Genomic DNA, 19,827 nt, shown 5'->3' with positions numbered 1-19,827 from the left:
TTAATTATAAAAAATAAAGTTTTTGATCGGGATATGAATCAAACGGAGGATCCCTTAACTTTGAAGGGGTCCTTAAAACGAATCGCACTTTTACCACTAAACTATACCCGCTACAATATCATTATTGTATCTTTTGTTGAACAAATTATTACAATATAGTTTTAATTTCATAACAAATACAATCACCTACCTCCTTACTTTATTTATGTATTTATAGATTTTAAAACGAATTTTTACACAACGTTGATCCAATTACTGTGCAAAAAATTTACCTTTTTAAACATGTCATATTTATGACGATGATTCTAACATATAATTGTCGATTGGTCGATGTGACCGATCAATTGAAGAAGTGTAAATGGTAAAAGAATTAGAAAAAATCTTTGTTATTTTATAAGAGTTAACTGCTAAGTGATTAAAAGAATGCGTTGATAATACGATTATATGGTACACCCGTCATTCTTAATTTATGTTTCTTCTTTTTTTTCACGCATAATAATGTTATTTTGTTAAGAAAACTTATTTCATATTAAACAGAGATAACAAACTGAAATAACATATAAAAACGAAAAATGAAAACCAGCTAAGAATTCACTGAAGATGGGATCTGGAAATGGAAAAAAAAGGAAGATGGACATTGTGAAAATTCATGTGATGAGTGACATAGTTTTGGTGGAAAGGCACGTGGAATGCATTTCACAGACATGATGGGAAAGTTGTTGGAGGAAAGAGCAATTCTTATACATTCCCAATTTCATTTTAGTTCCCATCTCCAAATTCCAATCAATCATCAATTCTATTACCATTCTAATTCTACTAATAATTAACATTAACATTCATATTAATATTAATTAACATTGAGTGCACTACTACCCAAATGTATTTATGCTATCCACAAGTTCTAAAGTGATACAAAAATGAAAATAATAGAAAATAGGTTTAATAGCTATCTTTTATCTTGTTAACTTAGTTTTAGTTTTTCTTAAAAATAACTACTTTCATTAAATTAATTTAATCGAGTCCAATATATTTTAAAAAGACTTAATTTAATCCTTGGTAATAATGTTATTTAAAATATGTACATATAAACAATTTGTGTGATTTTCAATTTAATTTTTTTTAATGATATTTTAAATTTTGACATGTAATTTAAATATATTTTTGTTTGAGATGTGTCAAGCTGGTAACATAATTTAATAAAACAAAATTAAATTGATCCAAGAATATAAAATCAAAATAAATTTTAAATCAAAACATGAAGACCAAATTATTAATTAAATAATTAAAAAAACAGTCAAAACATTATATTATATTAATGACACATGATATAATTAATAAATTATTGATTTATGATCAAACAAATATAGATAGATGAAAAGATGCATAGATAATAGAAATAATTTGTAAGAAAACAAAACGAAAATATAAAAAATAGAGTAGTTTTTTTGAAAAGAAAAAGAAAAATTATATATGCAAGTTATAACCCACCTCAGGGTGATGTTGGTTTCCAACGTGTGAATAATAAAATATGAATGGAGCCAAAAAAAAGTAACTGAATTGAACAAAGACAAAGCACAAAGGCAGAGGGACAAAACATCAGCGTCAGGTCAAAAAAATTAAAATAAAAACAAAGGTTCTGTCTTCGTACCATTGGCGCGTGTCTTCCACGCTTCCTTAATAAATAATAACCCTTTCAAAAAGTAACCAAAAGGGGTTATTGTACCAAATTTTAATTTCACACTCATTAAGTGCACATTAAAGTTGCAAACTTTTGTCTGTGTTAATCTTCCTTTTCCATCTGAATTTATAAAAGTAATTCGAGTATTATTTTAGAAAAATTATTTTCTTTATCATGAAACATTTCTTAAATTAAATTTATTTTTTAAACCGAGTTTCGAACACTTCAATAAATAAATAAATAAATAAAACTAACTAGTTTAATGCATTCTACCAACAATTTAAGTGAAGATGTATAGACAAAAAAATCCAACTCTAAAGGCATAGAGTTTTATATTCTACCTCTAACTTTAACCTTTCCTTTATACCTTCATAGTACATGTGGAATTCAATTACCTACAAAGGCTACAACCAAAAAAAATCCACATCTATTCACTTTACCCACAAGAAGATAAACAAGAAATAATAATTTTTAGTGTTGGTTTGAGAAATAAATAAATAAACAATGAAAAATAGTTTCATGGGATTCATAAAAAAAGACCTATTTCTTAAATTAATATAAAATGGGGAAGGTGATTTTTCCTTTTCTTTTATTTTTGTTTTAGTTATTTGGAAAGTTTTAAATACTAAATAATTTAATATTACGAAAAAAATCAAGTAAAATGTTAACTTCTAATTAGTATAAAAACACTCTCGTGTACTTTATTTTTGTATTGTCTTTGTTCACTCATGCAAACAAATAGGGTGGAATATATTCACTTTTTCCCTCTCTTCTTTTAATCTCAATGAAACTTTTTTCATTCTTTTTATTTTTTCTTCTTCTTTTTTTTCACTTTCACTCGAATCCAACATAAATAATATATATATTTATCTCTCTCTCTCTCTCTATATATATATATATCTATTTATCTATCTATATATATATATATAGATAGATATTCTTCAATTTCAATTTTTAAATATTTTTGTAATGATAATTAAGCACCTATTTTAATTAGAGAATATTTTATATTTTTAGTTGTTTAAATGCAATGAGAGAGTTGTGTGTGGAGAATATGCTTATGCCTAATGATTGGGCCACTTGCCAGAATCACACCCTTTGGTTGTGTAAATTGGGCTTACTGAAGCAATTTTGTTATTCGGAAATCATCGTTGTAGTAGCAGTAATACACCCACTTGGGCTCCGTTAATAAACCTTTATTCTCTTTAATAAAAGCAACTGGGCCAGTTAAACACAGAACAAAAGTGCAAAAAATCTAACACTCTATCAAGGTTTTTTTAATAGGATGATGTTTATTCATCTATGTATGTTACTTCCCATCCATTTTCGAATCAATTCTTTAGAATATATATTTTATACTCTAAAAAATCTATTACCAAATGAAAATAAATAATGCAAGAAACTTGTAAAGTAATAGAGGCACTTTGCACCTTTTTTTAAAAAAAATTGATAAAAATTATAGATATAATCATAAATGGTAAATAATTTGTAAATGTATTATTAGGGAATATGAGTTATTTAGATAGTGTAATCATTGGACAATTAAATGGAAAAATGAAAGAATAATAATTATAAAAGTAAAATAATTTTGTATTTAAGAAATTCAAGTACGAGTATAACTAAGTCTTATAGAAATAAAAAAGTTAAATGTCTTATTTTTATTAGAGATAAGATCAATTTAATGTATATAATGTTTTGTGAAATTGAGTTAAGCTTAATCTGCTTTTTAACATACAAACATATAACTTATAAAAATACTTTAAAATGATATCAATTCTTATACTATTTAACATAAAATGAGATTTTGATAAGAAAAATAATACGAAAAAAATCAAGAGATTATAGTTTTATATAGTGATTGAGATTAATTAAGTTTAAGCAAAAATGCTTAATTTGGCACCATTTATCTGTTGTGTGCATTGATGTTATGCTGATCTTTTAGCATGATTACGTTTGTGAAAGAGGCATTAGATATCTGGAAAGAAAGAAGAACACAGCATGACATCATATCATGTCTCATATATATGTTTACTTTATCTCATATTGTGAAAATAGGTACTGTTTATGATGACTCGGTGCACCATGATTTAGCCGTTGATTATTAGTGTATTAAAAGCCAGAACGTGTCCATTTCCAAGCCATTCAACCACAACTTTAGGCTCTCACAGGTAAAAGAAATCAAAATATCTATGATTGATGCCTTTCATAGTTTATGCTCTGTACTCTTTCAATATTATAAGCATGAGATTGAGGTGTTCACAAAACAGGAAAAGCATATTTGTCTGATTCAACTATTTCAACTGCATAAAAGTTATAATTAAAACACTTTTTTTGTTGAAGTCATAGCATGTAATTGAATGTGTATAGTAGATGTGGTTCTGCTAAGATTGGAGGCAGAGTTTTAATGAAAAGGTACAAACGTCTCAAATTGTCTTTTGCAATGGTGGAGCTGTCAACCACATCACTGTTGCCAATGACCATCCATAAATCTGCAGGACTGATCCTTCTCATGCTTCCACGGCAAAAGGGACATGACTCTGATCTCATGTACCTGAATTTTTCATCTGTTACATTTTGCACTTACAAGACATAACACATACTTTTATATCTTATCCTACCATTTCCAACATACAATAAATATCACTAGGAGAGACTCTAACCCCATTCTAATATCATGTTAAGAATGAATTTAAGTCTAACTCAATACTTTAAACTGGTCTTATATCGACCAATGATTTATGAAGTAGTTATATATCGTTCCTTTTAGAAAGATCATGGTTTCTGTAAGTTCTTTCATAAATGAATAACCAAATTCAATTCATTTAGCTTTTTTCTCTGTGAAAGATTAATAAAATGATGTTATCTTGGCATATCATGACATTAAGGGTTTATCTGGAGAAATTTTTTCATGAATAGTTATCATAGTTTAGTAAAAAAACTGATTTATTTCTATTGTATTTTCTCATTTATGAAAAAAAGAAGTTATCAGAATAGGCAAAGGAATTTAACTCTGTTGTGGCATCTGACATTACCAATCATGGAAGCAACTTATGCAGAAGGAATGTCCACAATTAGGCAGAACCATCTTCATGTTGTTTTCCATGCATATGCCACATTCTTCATCTCCCTCTAAATCTTTACTGAGAACCTTTTCAAGCCTCTTTCTGTTCACTTCTGCATAACTGTGTCTTGGATCATTGTTAAACTCGCCTTGAAGCAACCTTAATGAAGGGTATATAACAGCTGCAAAAAGCATGCCATCATCCTCAAAGTTGATTCACAGTTCAAGAGAAAAAAGGCACCAACAAAACCAGATACACACATGTAATATGTAACATAACATTAAAACATACCATAAAATTCCTTTATAGTTGCTTTCCTTTCACTTGAGGAAATAGATGGTATTCCATCAGCGTATACCTGGACTAAGACAAAAGAAACATAGCTAATTCATTTGCATTTCCACCACAAAAGGGTGGGGAAAGTATACAAAAGAGTGAAAATTTAGAAAATTGAACAATGGTGACTTACATTGAAAATTAGTATGTGGAGTAATCCCAAATACACAGGTAAAGTATCTGTGCAACTAAGATCCAACCATTGAATCAAGTGCAAGAAAAGAGGTGCAAAGGGGCTGTAAGATAATTTCATCTGAAAACAGTTCCCATCACAATCTCCAGGAAGTGACAATGCCCTGCACTAATTTTAAAGTTCATCTGTCATAAACATGGCTAGTCAAACACAATATATCAGAGTTTTTTCCTATGCAATTTTTGCATTGATGAAACGACTTGCATGATAATTACTGTAGACATAGATAAACCAATGCATTTGTAATTACATGACAATGAAAAAATCTTAATTATTGTAAATATCAATAAACTTGCTAAATATGATTATTTGTGACTGGATAGCAGTAAAGAATCTTCCTAACATGTTGGTATGACAAAGGACAAACATGCATTTCCCAGTTGCATGTAACACACAAATGGGTTCTTTGAGGGGATTCTGCATGTATTCATAACACTAAATGAGACATATCTTCACCTATATAAGATTTTAACACTACTTTTAACCTAAAACTTGGTATTTTTTTTCTTACCATCTTTACTCAAAGTGAGAGTTTTCCATCACACTTGAATTTCTAATCATACCAAACATATTTCAGTGATATTGCAGCCCTTTGTCATCCATAAAATGAAAAGGGAAAGAAGAAGGCAAATGGGAATGGAATAATACACTTGGCTATAAAATTAAATAGAAGAATTAGCTTACAAGGAATTAGCATGTTGTATATCATCTTCAAGAGCCTTGACAGAATCACTGTAAGAAGAATGATTGGCTTGATTTTGCCACATTTATAAGTCTCCCCAAGAAAAATGTAGCAAAAAGGAAGAAAATTTGAAGAGAAAGAAAGGGTTTTAGCCTTTTAGAAATCAGACCAGTTTGGTTTTCTTAATCAAATTCAAAGAGAATAATAATATTTGAAGCATGGAAATAGAATGAAGAAGAAAGGATGTCTCTTAAAAGGAAGGTGAGAGAGTAGGTTGCTTACTTTTCAAACTTTGCAAACTGTAAGGAAAGAAAAGGATGGCTTCAGTCACAGACTTTTCTTTCCTTCTTCATTAATTGCCTCCTCAACTGCACAACACTGTTCAATGCTTTTACCATTGACATTTGCATTTAGACAAAGTCTTACACAATTGAAGTCTATAATCCTAGAGCTTGTGCCATTGTTCCTAAGAACCCTTTATTAAATGTTTTGCCTACTTTTGTTTACCTGTTCATTTCTCATTTTTCTGCTACAGAGAGTATTAATGGCGCTGCTGCCACCATTTTTAGGTGATGAACAAGTTTGCTATTGCAACCTGTGACTTCATTTTCTTTTCATGAAAGGGACCAAAACCTAAAGCCACACGGCACCATACATAGAGACCCTTTTACATGTTCTTCAAACCATTTTCAGAGTTTAAACAGTTTAGAATTTGCAAGTGGAGAGGTCACGAGACTGCATCGTTGATGTGTAGGGATAAAGCAGATAAACAAAATCTATTTCACCGAAAACATCAGCTGAATATGTTTAAAAGCGACTGTTTTTAGAATTGATGAAACATGTCCTGTATTCTTATAACAGGACATACTTAAAAATCGAACTGAGTTTATTATATAATATATTATATAATAATATAATTTGTAACTTTTATGTTAAAATGATATTTTGAAGTACACTTATTTTTCTTTTAATTATTGTATAAATTTCTGTTTAGAAATAAATTTTATATTGTTTTTAGAAATAGAGTGATGTCGTGTTTACAAACACTGTCGTGTTTACAAACACAACGCTGAAATTTTATTGAAAAATTAGAAGAAAGATATGATTTTAATTTAATTTTATTAACCTAATTATTTTAAATTAGCATGATTGATAGATCAAAAATATTAGATCTGGTCCAAAAATAAAAGAAATAAAGAAATGTGTAAAGTGATTAAAAATTTTGAATATAACAAAAGTTATCAATGATTGAACTAGAAATATGTCTCATATATTTTCAAAATCCTTTTCCAGATGGCATCTCATGTATTCCCAAAAATTTGTTCCATAAAGTTCATTCTAAATCTTATTCTTGAAATTTTGTTCTGAAAATCATATATTTCAGAAATTCTAAAATGGTTGTTCCAGAAAATGTACATAACACGGCATTGGGTGAACTGGTGCAGTTAGTAATTAGGAGGGTACAGGAAGTAAACAAACAAAAGAAATCGTTAACCAATTTAGAGATCCGGCCCATTTTATGGTCTAATTCCTAGAATTAAAAATATATATATATATTTTCCGAGTTAAATAAAATTCATATTTTAAAATTCGCTTACACAAATTAAGGAAACAAGTGAGAAATCACAAGAGCCTCTACAAATTAATTAATTCAAAAACTAATTTTAACTTTTTTGAGAATTTCGTTTTTTATTCTAAGTTTCTTATTTTGGTCTTTCCTTATGAAGAAGTTTACCTATACATACCCATCTCATTATTTAACATAAAAGAGGAAAGAAGATAAATGAGATGTATGAAAAGATTTATTTTGTTTTGGGATTCATGTTGATATTACTGTTCGTCGTATAAATACAAAATGAAAAAAAAAGTACAAGTTAAACGAAAATTTATATTTTTTTTTGTTAATCTATGATTCGAGAATCGACATTAACTTTATCCTAAAGATAAATAGATTAATAATCTTGGTTGTCTAGAAACTAAATACGTTGATGGTGATGAATATTTTACTCAAACTATTTTATCTTTTCTTTTTCTTTTTTTTCATTTCTCTTTCTGTGTTACAAATTCTACGTGAAAAAAGTGTATAAATACAACAGTGTTCTGTACTTGTCTATTGTTAACGGCAGTGAGAGTTTGAGGAAGAAGAAAAAAATATATCTATTTTGATATTCATAAATTTTTTATATTCATTTATATTATTTTTTATTTTTTTAAAAAATATAAAAATTTATTTTTTATGATTATTTTACTCTTGTGTTTCATATTAACGTAAAAATATATCATACCATTACTAAAAATCATTAAAATATTTTTTAAATGTTTTAGATGAGTTCACATGGAACAAGATAAAAGTGAGTTGGTATAATAAACTTTACGAAAGGATCATTATTCTGATTTTATTCATCCCAGCAAAGATTGAAAGAAAGTGATTGTAATTTGTCCACTTACACAAATAGTATAAGCATCTGTTTCAATTGTTGACTTTATTTTTCCATAATGTGGTCTGAGCCTATGCAGAATTTGATACTACTTTCACAAGGGAAAACATGAACAAGGACATTTGCATTTCAAGGACACAACAGAATAATAATTGTGTGCATCTTGGACCACTCAATTTAATTGTCTGTAACATATATTATTTTAAGCTTCAAATTAAGGAACACAAATCAATAAATTAATCACCCTTCATTCTAATCCTGCACAATTTTCCACCTTTTAGCTTTTGGCACGGTTAAGGCTGTGTCCAACACAGTTTTTACATTAGAAAGAATTTACATTGTTACCAACTTGTGTCAATATATCATTAGAGAAGTTTCAATTTCAGTTAAAAAAATTTCTGATACTTAATAACAAAGAAAAGAGGTTGATCTTACCGTAGTGTGGTGGTGCATGCAGAATTGTTGATGCAACCTGTTTAGCAACCCCTCATTGTTTCTGTTCATTTTGTCTTATAGCCACAACACAAGACATTTTTTTCTTCTATACAATTAGTCCTGTTTGGTGTGTTGCTTCTTCCTCCATTGAAAACAAATCAGTGGGCTCAGATATTAATTTCCACATTTCTTCTAGGGAAAGAGAAAAAGATAAGGGGAACATGAAGTCATATTCTTAAAGAAAAAGAAGATTCCTATATCAGATAAAGATACAACAAACGTGAATGAACAATCAATAATAAAAAAAAAAAGATAAAGTTAAGTGGGAGAAAGCTGGTTGTGATGCTGAGTTCAAGCAACAAACAGTTCATTTTGTCCATCACCCAATTTTCTTGATGCAAATTATTAGCTTCTCTTCCTAAATACAATGTGTTTATGGTCTCTTTTTGTGATTACTCTTCTTCTTGTGCTGAGATCACATGTGCTTTGCCAACTTCAAGGTATGTTGTTTTTAGCAGGCAAGTCAAGGAGTTATTTCTGAATTCTATTTCACTTCAAGCAACCATGAATTACAAAAACTATAACTCATTTTCATGAACACGAAATTCCTGAATAGAGCGTGTTTATTCTGCAAAATATCATGTCATTTTGAAAAGAGGAACAATATTTTGATGCAATAATCCCTTAACTTAAGTGGTTTTAGTTCTGTTTTCTAGTCAGAACTGAAGTTCTATCTTTGGAATATGCGCTTTAAATGTTTGCATTAAGATCAACACCAAAAATTAGAAGAATTTTGTTGGGCTCTAAATCTGTGAGATAATTGATTTGGGGTGCAGAGTTTATCAGTATTGACTGTGGAGGGACGAGTAACTACACTGATAAAGGAACGGGGCTTTCATGGATATCAGATTCTGGGATGATGAAACATGGGAAATCAGCGTTGGTACAAAATCCTAGAGAAAACAAGGTTCAGTATCAGAGACGCAGAGAGTTTCCAATTGACAGCAGAAAATACTGTTATACACTTGGTTCTGAGCAGAGAAGAAGGTATCTAGTGCGAGCAACGTTTCAGTATGGTATCTTGGATGATGGTGACACATACCCTCAGTTTCAGCTCTATTTGGATGCAACAAAATGGGCTACTGTGTCAATATATGATGCCACAAGAACTTATGTTAAGGAAATGATCTTCAGGGCACCCTCAAACTCCATTGATGTTTGCGTGTGCTGTGCTACCACCGGTTCTCCCTTCATATCTACCCTTGAACTAAGGCCCTTGGATCTTTCTATGTATGCCACAGATTTTGAGAGCAATTTCTTCTTGAAAGTGGCTGCAAGAATTAACTTTGGTGCTCCAAGTGAGGATGTAGTCAGGTCTGGTACCCCCTTATACTATTTTTTTCCCTTTTCTTCCAAAAGTTTTTTGCTCAAATATGGGGAGTTTCAACTGTATACACAAAATTTGCATCACTGTTTACTTTGTCTGGAAAAAAGGTGAATATATTTGGTGCCATTAGCTTGATTTGTTTATTAACAAATATGTATCAGGTATCCAGATGACCCATATGATAGAATTTGGGAGTCTGATCTTATTAAAAGACAAAACTATCTGGTTGGGGTGGCCCCGGGCACTGAAAGAATTAATACAACAAAGAAAATAGAAATAGAGACAAGAGAATACCCACCTGTTAAAGTGATGCAGACTGCAGTTGTTGGCACAAAAGGAGTCCTTAGCTATAGACTAAACCTGGAAGACTTCCCTGGAAATGCTAGAGCTTATGCATATTTTGCAGAGATTGAAGATCTGGCTAAGAATGAGACTAGAAAATTCAAATTGGAGCAACCTTACATAGCTGACTACAGTAATGCAGTGGTGAACATAGCTGAGAATGCCAATGGGACCTACACTCTTTATGAACCAAGTTATATGAACGTGAGTCTTGAGTTTGTGCTTTCGTTCTCCTTTGTTAAGACCAGGGATTCTACTCAAGGACCTCTTCTAAATGCAATGGAAATAAGCAAATACGTGCAAATTGCTTCGAAAACTGACAGACAAGATTGTAAGTTCTTAATATCATTTTATAATCTGTAAAAATTATCTTTTCTTGCACGTCCAAGATGTTACATAAAATAATTAGAGTTTGATAAAAAAAAGATTGCATTGCTGCATTGACTGAACAGGTTGCTAACCATATTCTTATTTTACAGCAAATTTTGTTAATGCGTTTCGCTTCTTATCAGCTGGAAGTGCCCTGATGAATGAAGGTGATCCCTGTGTTCCAACTCCCTGGGACTGGATAAATTGTAGTACAACTACACCTCCAAGAATTACAAAGATGTAACACCTCCATACCTTTTTGTTGATGTTTTTTTTTATGGTAGCTTCTAATCTGGTGAATTGTCATTCTGTGAATGAAGTCATCTCTGACAGCAGAATTTATGCAGACAACAGTGTTGAATTGTTAAAGTTGGTATAATAGAATGGCAGATATGTGATAATTATATATGCAGAACCAAATAAGCAGAAGCATGATTGAAAATTATCATGAAATGTTTCAATAGTTTGCATGTCATTTTGCCATGGGGAATATTTACTAGAATTTCAAGTAGTACAAATATTTACTAATTGTTATAAGTTGTATTAGAAATCTGTCACGAAGGAATCTGAAGGGTGAAATCCCGAGGGATCTCAACAACATGGAATCATTGACAGAACTGTAAGTAAATCGATCACCTTCAGAATAGAATTTTTTTCTTTTAGATATTGTTTCTTTTGTAATTCATTTTGTTTTCTTAGGTGGTTAGACGGGAACTTGCTTACAGGACAACTTCCTGACATGAGCAATCTTGTCAATCTAAAGATTGTGTAAGTTCTTTAGTTTCACTTATAAAATCTTCTATGAAAAGGTTGTGGTGGAATCAATATGTAGGAAAACACCATTCTATGTTTCCCTTTTCTTATTTTCAATTTCTCAACTACTGACATGCAGGCATCTGGAGAACAACAGATTGACAGGTCCCTTACCATCTTACTTGGGTAGTTTACCAAGTTTACAAGCACTGTATGCAGCACTTGATCATCCATGTTTATCATCTATACTTTGGGAATTTGAAGCATTTTCCTAGTACCATAATTTTACCCTTCAGACACTTATTATAATCATTCTCATCTCTGGCAGGTTCATACAGAATAACTCTTTTAGTGGGGTAATACCATCAGGTTTACTGTCAGGCAAAATCATTTTCAAGTGAGTACCCACATCAAAAACATTTCTTTTCTAGTTTTAGGTCAATTTAAGTGAAGATGCTAGACACCCAATTGAATTTGAATAAATATGGTAGGACGAGGATCCTTTTTATGCCTTTAATATCGAGATTGAAGTAACCGATATTTATTTTTTCTGCAAGCTTTGATGATAATCCTGAACTGCATAAAGGGAACAAGAAGCATTTTCAGTTGATGCTAGGAATTTCTATTGGAGTACTAGGGATTCTATTAATATTATTCTTAGCAAGTTTGGTTCTATTGCTTAATCTGCGGAGAAAAACTTCTCGACAGAAACGAGATGAAAAGGGTTAGCGCACCAAGCCGAATTTGATACTTGTAAATTGAAAAATATGAAGTTCTACCATAAAAACAATCTTGTGCCTTACAGGTATTTCTGGGCGCAGCAGTACTAAACCTTTAACTGGATACTCATTTGGTCGAGGTGGAAATTTAATGGATGAAGGTACTGCTTGCTATATTACACTCTCTGAGTTGAAAGAGGCTACTAATAATTTCTCAAAGAAAATTGGCAAAGGAAGCTTTGGATCTGTCTACTATGGGAAAATGAGTGATGGAAAAGAGGTGGCAGTTAAGACTATGACCGATCCATCAAGCTATGGGAACCAGCAATTTGTAAATGAGGTAGCATTTCCGTAATTGAATTCTGAATGAGGCTTGGTTCAGTATAGTCAGTCAATCAGTGTCATTCTATAGATTTTTGGCTGCATTCATTCAAAAGGATCGTGATCCTTGAATTTCATAAACACAGCATTCTTAATGTTAAAGATACAACGATATCAATTCTCAAATAACTTAAAAATTGCACTATAAAACCTTCTCAACTCCATCTCATGTCTAACTCCAGAAGACTTACTTTCGAACATGAGTTTCCAAAATAACTGACGAGAATGAGAACAGCTTAATTTTCATCGCATTGATTGTAGAGTCACAAATGCAGGTAGCCCTCTTATCAAGAATTCATCACAGAAACTTGGTTCCTCTGATTGGATATTGTGAAGAAGAATATCAGCATATGCTGGTTTACGAGTATATGCACAACGGCACTTTAAGGGAGTACATTCACGGTTTAATTCCACACCCTGATGCTCATTTACTTACCTAGTTGTAAAAACTGTGATCTGATATAAATTATAATGCTCTGACAGAATGTTCGAACCAGAAGCAATTGGATTGGTTAGCTCGCCTTCGAATTGCAGAAGATGCAGCTAGAGGTTGATTAATGGCTAGCTTATTGGTCGCTCCACAAGTAATTTTATCTTTTCACTTCCAAGTTAACAGTTAAAGAGCCATTTTCTATTTCTGTAGGTCTTGAATACTTACACACAGGATGCAATCCAAGTATCATTCACCGTGATGTGAAGACAAGCAATATTCTCCTAGACATCAATATGAGAGCAAAAGTGTCAGATTTTGGACTTTCAATACTCGCTGAAGAAGATTTAACACACATATCAAGTGTTGCAAGGGGAACTGTAGGTTATCTGGATCCTGAGTAAGCCATGGTTCTCACGTGTCTATGTTCAACAAAACATCATTTCTACTTAAAACACTGAGCTCAGGTTTTTTACCCCTCAACAGGTACTACGCAAATCAGCAATTGACTGAAAAAAGTGACGTGTATAGTTTTGGAGTCGTTCTGTTGGAACTGATATCAGGAAAAAAACCTGTATCCTCAGAAGACTATGGTCCTGAAATGAACATCGTTCACTGGGTATGTTATCCTTTTCTCAACAATCCAAAGTCAAAAAATAGCTTCCACAAAGTTTGCCACACCAGAAGCTGAAACATAAACATGTGCAACAATTAAATGTGATCAAGAATCAACTAGTTTTGGTTAAATACAGTCCCTAACTTTAAAAAGTTTGTAGTTCTATTGGAAGAAATTGTTCTTTCAGCTGAATTAGCAAACACTTATCTGATGTGGGGTGTGTCGTATTTTCTTAGTTTACCACATGTCATAAAGTTAATCAAATTAGTACAGTAAATTCATATATAACAGTGAAAAACTTGGTCCAACGAAATTATTTCAAGGGATCAAAGTGAAAAGGTTTTGACTTGAGAGAATAAACTAAGACCAAAGAATAAGATTATGGAACAAAAGTTCATTTTAGGCATTAATTTTTGTAGAAAGTACCTCTTTGAATACTTTGATGGCAGCCCCACATGCAAATTTACGTGTTTTGCAGGTAAGATCCTTAATTCGTAAAGGAGATGTGATAAGCATTATGGACCCTTCCCTTGTGGGGAATGCCAAAACTGAATCAATTTGGAGGGTTGCTGAAATTGCTATGCAATGTGTAGAACAACACGGTGCCTACAGGCCAAAAATGCAAGAGGTCATTTTGGCCATACAAGATGCTTCTAGCATTGAAAAAGGCACAGAAAATCAACTCAAGTTATCATCTTCGAGCGGTTCAAAGCCACAGTCTTCTCGTAAGACTTTGCTTGCAAGTTTTCTAGAAATTGAGAGCCCTGATTCTTGCCTCCCCTCAGCCAGATAACTTCTCTATTTTTTCTTCACATCATGGTGAGTTTTGTACATTGTTTATCACTGTTTTCTTTTGCCTTTTGTCCATTGTCATAGTACTAATATATGTTAATACCAATAATATTGATATAACCTTCAAATCTTAGAACCAACCAAAGAAAATGTATAATTCTTTCTTATCTTTATTTGACCACTTGCTGGAATTAACAAGTTATTTGAATTTAATTTGGGTATATATGTATTCGAAAAATAAGTGATATTAATTTTTACATTAAGTAAAAATAAAAAAAATTAATTAGATTAAAATTAATGTCAATTTCTTAATTTATTAATATTGTATCTCCACAATAATTTTATCTCAAAACAACTTTTAATAATATTAAAGACGACGATTTAATTTAGTCAGAAATTTAAACAAATTTCTTTATCTAAAGTTTTCCCTTTCCTTAAAGATAGCCAAACAAAAATTTTAAAATAAGGAAGAAAAAAAAGAAATTTACTTGAGAAAATCCATAATTTAATTGTTGAAAACGTTACTTAACTTGTTTTTATTAACATTATAAGTTACATAACTTGATTCGGAAAAGGGCAAACACAATTTTGTTTTGTCCAGTTTTTTTGAGTTAAAATAAACAAAAGTCAAAAAGTTGACAGTATTGCGTTTCTCCATTTTTAGACCGAAATTTTACATGATTTGAATATTTGAATAATTTGATTACTTGAAAATTAAAATCATTACCAATAAGTCTCATTCGTCGTTGTCGAATTAATTGAGCATATTATACAACATAGGTATACATAATATCGAATTATGAGCGTTCATTTGAAGAAGCTTCAATATTGTAACGTATTATCCTAATCTTGATTAGAATAAAATAAAGTATGCGTGGATTTGACTTTATTTTGATGGATTATATATACAGCACATAAACCTAATCCTGGAATCTAAAATAAAATAATGATAATAACAATAATAATGTAATATAATGCTATTTAGAATATTCATTGCTAACGTAATGTTTTCTATTCAGTGAGCAGCCAAACCATGCGTGTTATACAAAAAACATTGGGATAGAATAGAACATATAAACATAAAAAAAAGGATATTTAATGCACTTTTTTTAATATTTGAATTTCGGTTGCTTTTGTAAAAGAAATTTTCAATTTTAAAATTATTAAATTTTGTAAATCTTATTTTTAATTTCTAACATGTGTTTGAAAGTAATAAATAATCTTTATTGTATATCTTAATTTTTTTTTTCGTGTGGATCAAGTATTGGTGTGAGAATACTCAATGCAAATGTGCGTTATCCGATGTTATGTGGATGTTTACATGAACTTTTAAGCAAAAATAAAATAGTTTTATCGATATAATTTGACAATAAAAAGAATAAAATATTAATTTTTAATTTTAGAATTGTTATTGTATAAAATTGGTTTGTCAAAAATATGATATTGTTCTTTTGTTTGTTTGTCGAAGTATATTATCTCTTCAAATTTCAATGTATACCTACACGTTATTTATTATTAAGAAAAAGTCAATTATTATTATAAAAGTATGTCTTTTGGATTGAAAAATGTTAGAGTAACTTATCAAAGGTTAATGAACAAAATTTTTCATTATCTTATAAAAAAGTATATAGAAGTTTACGTTGATGATATAGTAATGTCAGACTCACTAAAATAACATGTTAATATGATTAAACCCAGATAATATAAAAAAGTAAGAAAAAAAACATATCAACAATTTTCAAGTTTTCAAGCATTTTTTTATCATTATTAATAAAGTTATAAAATATTTATGACTTTGAATGTTGAAATACTTATAAATATCTACCTCTTCAAGTTCATCACACCTGATATGACGACATACATGTTCCAGACAATAACAAAATGTAAAATAAAAACAAATAAACGTGAATTTAGAATTGAAACAAAATTAAGAACTTTTTTAAACATAAAGTCTAAAATTTTAAAATGTAAGTCGTGGGTAAAAATTAAGAAAGGACAAAATTCAATTTAAATTAATTTTTGTTCCCAGTAGAGTTGATCAAAACTTTGCATTGATTTAAATTACTCGGTCGTTCAACTATTTAATTTTTTTTAACCTGTCATTAAACTTACATCATTTAATTAAATCTTATCATATAATTTTTTGACCGAATCTTTAAAGATTTTAAAGTTGTCATAAATTATTAGTTCCTTACAATTTTAAACTATGAAAATTAGTGTCAACTCTTTTAATTTTTCAGAAAAATTCAACAGATTTCTAATTTAGGAAATTATTTATTTTCTTAAAAATAGTCCATGATCATCTTAATGGTTAACCTTTTTTTATTTTTTATCCATTAAATGTCTTGTCAATATTCTTTTACTTACAAACCCAAGTTGTCTGTTTTCTTGTGTGTTGTAGTTTGCGTCGTATATCGTATGATTCTCGTTGTCTCGTAGTGATAATCGTAGGTATGGTGATAATCTCGTCATGGGAAAAAACGCAATACGCAACGCAACGCATCGTTTCTGTTACGGCATTCCTTACCTCACCCACCGCAACACCCAAACACCAAAACCCAACCACACTCTCCTCAACTCATATATCTCTCAAAAGCTTCAAACTTTCGGACACAAAACATCAAAAAGCTTAGCCCTACTTTTTCTTCTCTCAATTCATCACTTCTCTATCTTGGTTTTCCTTTTTTTTAGGTGGGGATTAGGATAAGGGTCTTCATCTCAAATTTGATCACTTCTCTCTCTTTCTGTGACCCTCTTCAGTTTTTCTCTTTCTTCTCTGCTTCAGCTTTCCACAAAGTAAAGCCAAAGAGGGAAAGATGGCAATGATTCCGTACCAACTTTCCCGTTTACCTTACCACGATTCCCTCAAAGTACTTGAAGCTGATATACAGCACGCTAATGCTTTGTGAGTCTAATATTTCCCCTACCCTTTAAATTTTTTTCATCAATTTATGAACTTTCCTTTGTATATGTGTGTTTTGGGTACTGGGAAAGAAGTGGGTGTGGGGATGGTCTTCTGGGTACTGTTGATTATCCCCTTTAATTGCTTTCAAGTTGGTTAATTTTATAAAAGGAACAGGATCAAGTATTGATAGGGTCATTGAATTTGTTGCTCATGATAGGAATTTGTTTGTCAGTGGTGAATTTGATTGTGTTATTTTTTTTTTGTTGCCCCCCTTCTGAATTTGGATTGTGTGTTGTGCTGCCCTCTTCTAGGGCTGCTGCAATTCCCAGAGCCAAGGGTGGGACTGTTCTTCAAATGAAATTGGTTTACAATCAGTTGGCTCCTCTCTTCCTGTTATTTCTACAATGGATGGATTGTTCTTGTGCAGGCTTTCTCCATAGGTATCTCAACCTCTTCCACATAATTATATACAAGGTATCCTTCATCTATCTATCTCTCTCTGTTGATCCTTTTATGTTTTACTGTTTTGGACACTTTGGTATATGATACCCATGTTTCATGTTTTTTCTCTTGATGTTGTTGCTCTATAATTTACCAAAGGTACACAATGATGGTAGATCAAACATGTCTACCCATGGAAGGAAGGCTACCATTGGGGACTTTTATGGTGCGTGAATATTTGACTTTAAAAAAGAAAAAAACCATTTTTATTTTTTAATATTTTTCTTTAATCAAAAGTATAATCCGTATGTGGCTGTCATCCATTGGTGACTATTCCTCACACTATTTATGTTATCACAAATTGAACTTTCAGCCGTTATATTGCCATCTCTCCAAAGGCTTCATGGTAGTTTGGAGAAGTTGGAGGCTGTTGAAGCAGGAGAATCAAGCATAGAAGGTTCAAGTCATGGCAATAAGTTGATTGAAACAAGTGAGAGACTAACCAATATTGATTTGCAAAGAGAAGATGAATGTGGAATTTGCTTAGAGCCTTGCACCAAAATGGTTTTACCTGGTTGCTGCCATGCCATGTGTATCAAATGCTACCGCAAGTGGTAATCAAAATATGTCTCATATCCCATATGATCAAGTTTCAATTTTTTATGTCATTTCCAATGGTTTATCATTTTTGACGGTTGTGCTGCTGGACTTGTTCAATTGCAGGAACAGAAAATCAGAGTCTTGTCCTTTTTGTCGTGGCAGTTTGAGGAGAGTTAATTCAGAGGATCTATGGGTGCTAACTTGTGACGATGATGTTGTTGATGCAGAAACAGTTTCTAAAGAGGATTTATTGCGTTTTTACCTCTATATCAGCAAGCTGCCAAAAGATCACCCAGATGCACTTTTCCTAATGTATTATGAATACCTCATTTAATTTTCCATTGAATAAGAACAAAAAGGAAAAAAATGTACAGATAGTCAATTCCGGAATACAAATGTGAATAGAGTCTGGAAAGAAAATACTCTGGTAATGTAATCACAGTTGTTCTGGTAAGAGATATTTCTGGTTTTTTGGCCCAGAAAAACCATTCTTCTTACTTCTGTGATGTATCTCCATTGTAGACATTGTTCTTGCAATTAACCTGGAATTCCTTGTATGAAGGATCCATTAAGTTAAATATTCTTGTATGTTACTTGTTGCCACAGACTGATGTTGAGAAAATGATTCTGTTGTGACTGTAATGTATGTTGGAAATGTAAACATTTGGAAAATCATAAGGTTCTCTAAAATATAAATGAGGGCAAAGTTTCTGTTAAGTTTCTCTAAAATTTATAAGGTTCCATTTTAGTTTTTATTATTTTATATTTTATATTTTTAGTTTCTCTAATCTCAAAATGGATTTCTCTAGTCTATTATTAGAAGAGATAAAAATATATTAAGAATGGATAGAAGGAATCCCAAAGATATAACCTAAAATTTGATGATTATAAAAGAATACAGAACTATTTATTTATTGATTGAACCGTGTGAATCAGCCAAATGGATTTCTTTTATATAATTCAAAATAAATTTAATTAAGTTTCAACTCTATTCTAAATTTTGATATTTGTAACATAATTCTTATTAAATTTTTAGTTTATTAAGTATTTTTATAAAATTATATTTTTTAATTGAATTTTTATCGTTTAATTAATTTCTGTTATTCATTTGATGTAGTTGTTATTTTTGTTTATTTATCTTACTTATTACTAAATATGAAGTTTTCTACTTAATACAGAATGATATTATAACTAATATAAAATTATAAGTAAAATTTATTGTTTTAACTGATTTTTTTTAATAACAACGACGATTTTATTAATGGTGC

General features: G+C 30.7%; 3 protein-coding genes across 8 annotated transcripts; 2 read left to right on the top strand and 1 right to left on the bottom strand.

The window, feature by feature from the left end:
• Positions 1–3,844: 3,844 nt before the first annotated feature.
• Positions 3,845–8,938, bottom strand: LOC108328742 (E3 ubiquitin-protein ligase AIRP2). Its single transcript, XM_017562634.2, has 6 exons — positions 8,825–8,938; positions 5,954–6,319; positions 5,210–5,372; positions 5,032–5,098; positions 4,711–4,921; positions 3,845–4,229 (listed from the first exon to the last, which is right to left on the bottom strand). The coding sequence occupies exons 2-6, from the start codon at positions 6,034–6,036 to the stop codon at positions 4,019–4,021; spliced, it is 735 nt and encodes a 244-aa protein (XP_017418123.1). The 5' UTR covers positions 6,037–6,319; positions 8,825–8,938; the 3' UTR covers positions 3,845–4,018.
• Positions 8,939–9,124: 186 nt separating this feature from the next.
• LOC108329700 (probable LRR receptor-like serine/threonine-protein kinase At1g67720) lies at positions 9,125–14,741 on the top strand. 4 transcript variants are annotated; one of them, XR_008246997.1, is made up of 15 exons: positions 9,125–9,324; positions 9,661–10,198; positions 10,373–10,884; positions 11,033–11,162; positions 11,470–11,541; positions 11,622–11,690; positions 11,815–11,886; positions 12,004–12,072; positions 12,233–12,399; positions 12,481–12,734; positions 13,051–13,177; positions 13,259–13,324; positions 13,419–13,585; positions 13,692–13,824; positions 14,300–14,440. XR_008246997.1 is itself a non-coding variant. In XM_017564044.2 (15 exons), exons 1-15 carry the CDS (start codon positions 9,252–9,254, stop codon positions 14,612–14,614), a joined length of 2,784 nt encoding a protein of 927 aa, XP_017419533.2. In that variant the 5' UTR covers positions 9,125–9,251; the 3' UTR covers positions 14,615–14,741. The 4 variants fall into 4 exon arrangements, 2 of the variants coding, with proteins under 2 accessions (XP_017419533.2, XP_052728994.1); XR_008246996.1 differs by having other exon boundaries at positions 13,673–13,824; XM_017564044.2 differs by having other exon boundaries at positions 13,419–13,605; positions 14,300–14,741.
• A 2,386-nt stretch (positions 14,742–17,127) lies between these two features.
• Positions 17,128–19,137, top strand: LOC108327721 (E3 ubiquitin-protein ligase AIRP2). 3 transcript variants are annotated; one of them, XM_017561412.2, is made up of 5 exons: positions 17,128–17,518; positions 17,830–17,992; positions 18,119–18,185; positions 18,333–18,573; positions 18,683–19,137. In XM_017561412.2, exons 1-5 carry the CDS (start codon positions 17,430–17,432, stop codon positions 18,891–18,893), a joined length of 771 nt encoding a protein of 256 aa, XP_017416901.1. In that variant the 5' UTR covers positions 17,128–17,429; the 3' UTR covers positions 18,894–19,137. The 3 variants fall into 3 exon arrangements, with proteins under 3 accessions (XP_017416901.1, XP_017416902.1, XP_052728993.1); XM_017561413.2 differs by having other exon boundaries at positions 17,376–17,518; positions 17,946–17,992; XM_052873033.1 differs by lacking the exon at positions 17,128–17,518 and having other exon boundaries at positions 17,527–17,992.
• Positions 19,138–19,827: the final 690 nt, after the last annotated feature.

This window comes from Vigna angularis, chromosome 2 (assembly GCF_016808095.1).
Source record: "Vigna angularis cultivar LongXiaoDou No.4 chromosome 2, ASM1680809v1, whole genome shotgun sequence".
NCBI classification, from domain to species: Eukaryota; Viridiplantae; Streptophyta; class Magnoliopsida; order Fabales; family Fabaceae; genus Vigna; species Vigna angularis.
Note: the sequence above shows the minus strand (reverse complement) of the source record. Positions and strands in the feature narration are given on the sequence as shown.

Excerpts from the sequence above, each read along its gene's own strand:
- LOC108327721 (XM_052873033.1), top strand. The coding sequence starts at position 17,729 with ATGATAGGAATTTGTTTGTCAGTGGTGAATTTGATTGTGTTATTTTTT. Across the intron at positions 18,186-18,332 it reads TACCATTGGGGACTTTTATG|CCGTTATATTGCCATCTCTC; the intron begins GTGCGTGAATAT and ends TTGAACTTTCAG. Across the intron at positions 18,574-18,682 it reads ATCAAATGCTACCGCAAGTG|GAACAGAAAATCAGAGTCTT; the intron begins GTAATCAAAATA and ends GTTCAATTGCAG.
- LOC108328742 (XM_017562634.2), bottom strand. The coding sequence starts at position 6,036 with ATGTGGCAAAATCAAGCCAATCATTCTTCTTACAGTGATTCTGTCAAG. Across the intron at positions 5,099-5,209 it reads TCCACATACTAATTTTCAAT|GTATACGCTGATGGAATACC; the intron begins GTAAGTCACCAT and ends GTCTTAGTCCAG. Across the intron at positions 4,230-4,710 it reads ATAAGTTGCTTCCATGATTG|GTACATGAGATCAGAGTCAT; the intron begins GTAATGTCAGAT and ends TGAAAAATTCAG.
- LOC108329700 (XM_017564044.2), top strand. The coding sequence starts at position 9,252 with ATGTGTTTATGGTCTCTTTTTGTGATTACTCTTCTTCTTGTGCTGAGA. Across the intron at positions 11,542-11,621 it reads ATGGAATCATTGACAGAACT|GTGGTTAGACGGGAACTTGC; the intron begins GTAAGTAAATCG and ends TTGTTTTCTTAG. Across the intron at positions 12,073-12,232 it reads TCAGGCAAAATCATTTTCAA|CTTTGATGATAATCCTGAAC; the intron begins GTGAGTACCCAC and ends TTTTTCTGCAAG.